The sequence below is a fragment of the Calypte anna genome, chromosome 9 (genome assembly GCF_003957555.1).
Source record: "Calypte anna isolate BGI_N300 chromosome 9, bCalAnn1_v1.p, whole genome shotgun sequence".
Lineage (NCBI taxonomy): Eukaryota > Metazoa > Chordata > Aves > Apodiformes > Trochilidae > Calypte > Calypte anna.
Window position 1 is genome coordinate 23,465,842 of NC_044255.1, and position 2,501 is coordinate 23,468,342.

Genomic DNA, 2,501 nt, shown 5'->3' on the forward strand with positions numbered 1-2,501 from the left:
GTCCCTTCCAACCCAGCCCATTCTATGATTCTATGATTCTATGATACAAACACCAGTTCTAGTTGCCAAGTTACTTGTCCTGCTCCTTCATCCCTGGCCACAGGCACTGCAGGTTTTTAAGGCTGAAGATTAAAAAAACAGACTGGGGAAAAAAAAAAAAACAACTACGGGGAGTCCAGCTCATTAGTTACAATCTGCAGACTCAAAAATTCATGTTTCAGGCACTGCTCAACAGGTATAAAAGAGGGGGAAGAAGGGGAATGAGGAGTTTAGGACAAATGGAGAGAGATTTTATTTTAGAGTTTCCATTGGGTTTCAACTGCAACATCCTTGTCAAACCTGAATATGTAGTTTCATGGTCTGTATATGACATGGGTGCCTTACCAGGTCTTCTAAAAGTAAAATAAAAATTATCCTTTTTTTTTTTTTAAGTCCAAGAAAATGGGAATTTTATTATACATTTTCAAGGATGAATATCCCCACATTTTTAATAAATCACAACGATGACAAACCAAGCAAGCAATCCATTGCATTAAATAACTGAGGAAACTAAATAAATAAGAGAAGCATTCTATAAAATACACACATCCCAAGCTTGGAGGACCAGCTTAGAGTTGTACAGCATTGTGCCAAACCTCTCCTGTACACATCTCTCCTGTCAGCAAAGCTATGGCAGGCAAGAACAAATGTGTGCCATGGAATTTCTCAAGATGGAAACTCTCCACAACCAAGCAGCTCACCCTGGAATAACAAAATATGCAGCCCAGTTATTCCTGTACCAAACCCAGCTTCAGAACTCCAGCCAGGCTTTAAAATTGAAAGTTCTTCAAGGAGTTGGTCAAATAATAAAAACAAGGGCTGATTGGAATTGTTCTGGCAAAATAATTGGCTGTCAGAGAGTCCTGGAAGGCAGAAGGACATGAAGAGGGACTGCAGAACAAAGCAGTCGTTGCACATGCTCTGAACCTGGTTCTAACCAAAAAAATCTGTGTTTGGTTTGGTCCAAAGGTCAGGCTGCCATGTTACTTCACCACAGAAACAGTGTTTTCATGTTGGTTTCCAAAAAAGTGCCAGAAGAACTGCAAAGCCATGCTGATGTGGGCAGGGATGAAGATGTAAGCAGTGTACAAGATTGTCACTAGCATAGTGATGTTGAAAGTGTAGAAGAGCAGTTTCTCCCAGGGCTCCATGAGATAGCTGCAGGTGATTAGTTCAAACTGGCAGTACAGCCAATAGAGATAGTTCTTCATGCCCTTAAAATCCATCTCCAACCTTGTGCTGCTTCCCAAAGCCTTCCCTATTACAATAAAGGATTGTTAGGAAGAATAGAAACCTTACAAAAAAGAAAAAAAGAAAGCATATAAAACATAAAAGCTTCCTATGGGTAGCAACTCCCTGCTATTCAGTTTGCTGGTGGGACCATTTTTAGGGAAGGATGCTTTAAAAATGGAAGAGATCTCAAATTCCAAGATCACAAATACATTTTAAGGATAAAACATGATCAGATAGCAGCAGCCTAGCACCAGTCATTCATTCTACCCCATCCCATGAAAGGCTTTGCTTTTATTCCTTTTGCCTTTCCAACCTTCAGTTCTGAACCAGTGAGCCCAGTGCTGACCACTGTGTACTGGGCACCATTCTTTACCAAAAAGACTCCACAATATCTCTTTTCTTACAGAAATCAGTTACCCAATAATTGCTGCAATTCTCTTCTCCAAGCAGCTCTACTTTCATAACTTTGCCTTGTGTTGGATTACTTCAGACTCTGGTGAAGTGGCTTAATTCAAAAAGCCCTTCAAACCCTCCTCTCTCCTTCACTACTCCTGGATTTGGATGTAGAACTTGGCTAGAAGTCTGTTTTCTGATGCTGTGGACTGAATTTTATGTCTTTATGAATTTTATGCTTCAGTTGCTGCTGGAATGCAGACTGGGAGGATGGAGAATACTAAAAATACAGAACTACAATGCAAGGAAACTGTATCCAGATCATCCAGCTTCTGTAACTGAGACTGAGTTGATCTGTTGCCAGAATTAAAAGATAGAAATTTATTTTTAAGCTCTGTGGTCACATTAATGCTAATAATTACTGTTGCATTATTTAATTACCACAATACAAAACTGGGGAGGTAAAGAGAAAACACAACTGTTTCATTTACTGGGGCTTCCTGTCATTTGATAAATACATGGAGTTAGAATTAAAACTCTGATTCCTCACTTTTTAACAGGAAAGTTAAGAACTTCTGGTATCAAGATCTGTGGAAAAAAAAACCTCAGTCCACAGAAATTAAACACAGCTTCACAGATCTATATAGAATGGGATTTTATCCTCAAGTTTTTAGAAAAAAGTGGCTTCACCTTTTCCATTTTACTTCCACAGCTTCCCCACCTTTTTTCTGCCCAACAGGTGAGCTAAACTACCTAATGCTTGTGTCATTAAAAATTATTATTAGCTAATTTCAGTAATATCCTTACTATATCTGTCACATTTTTTGCTTTTTTTT

At 38.8% G+C, this 2,501-nt stretch overlaps 1 protein-coding gene across 1 annotated transcript; it reads right to left on the reverse strand.

Annotated features, from left to right (window-relative positions):
- Positions 1-1,022: 1,022 nt before the first annotated feature.
- Positions 1,023-1,265, reverse strand: LOC115598775 (serine palmitoyltransferase small subunit B-like). Its single transcript, XM_030456438.1, has one exon. It carries the CDS (start codon positions 1,263-1,265, stop codon positions 1,023-1,025), a length of 243 nt encoding a protein of 80 aa, XP_030312298.1.
- Positions 1,266-2,501: the final 1,236 nt, after the last annotated feature.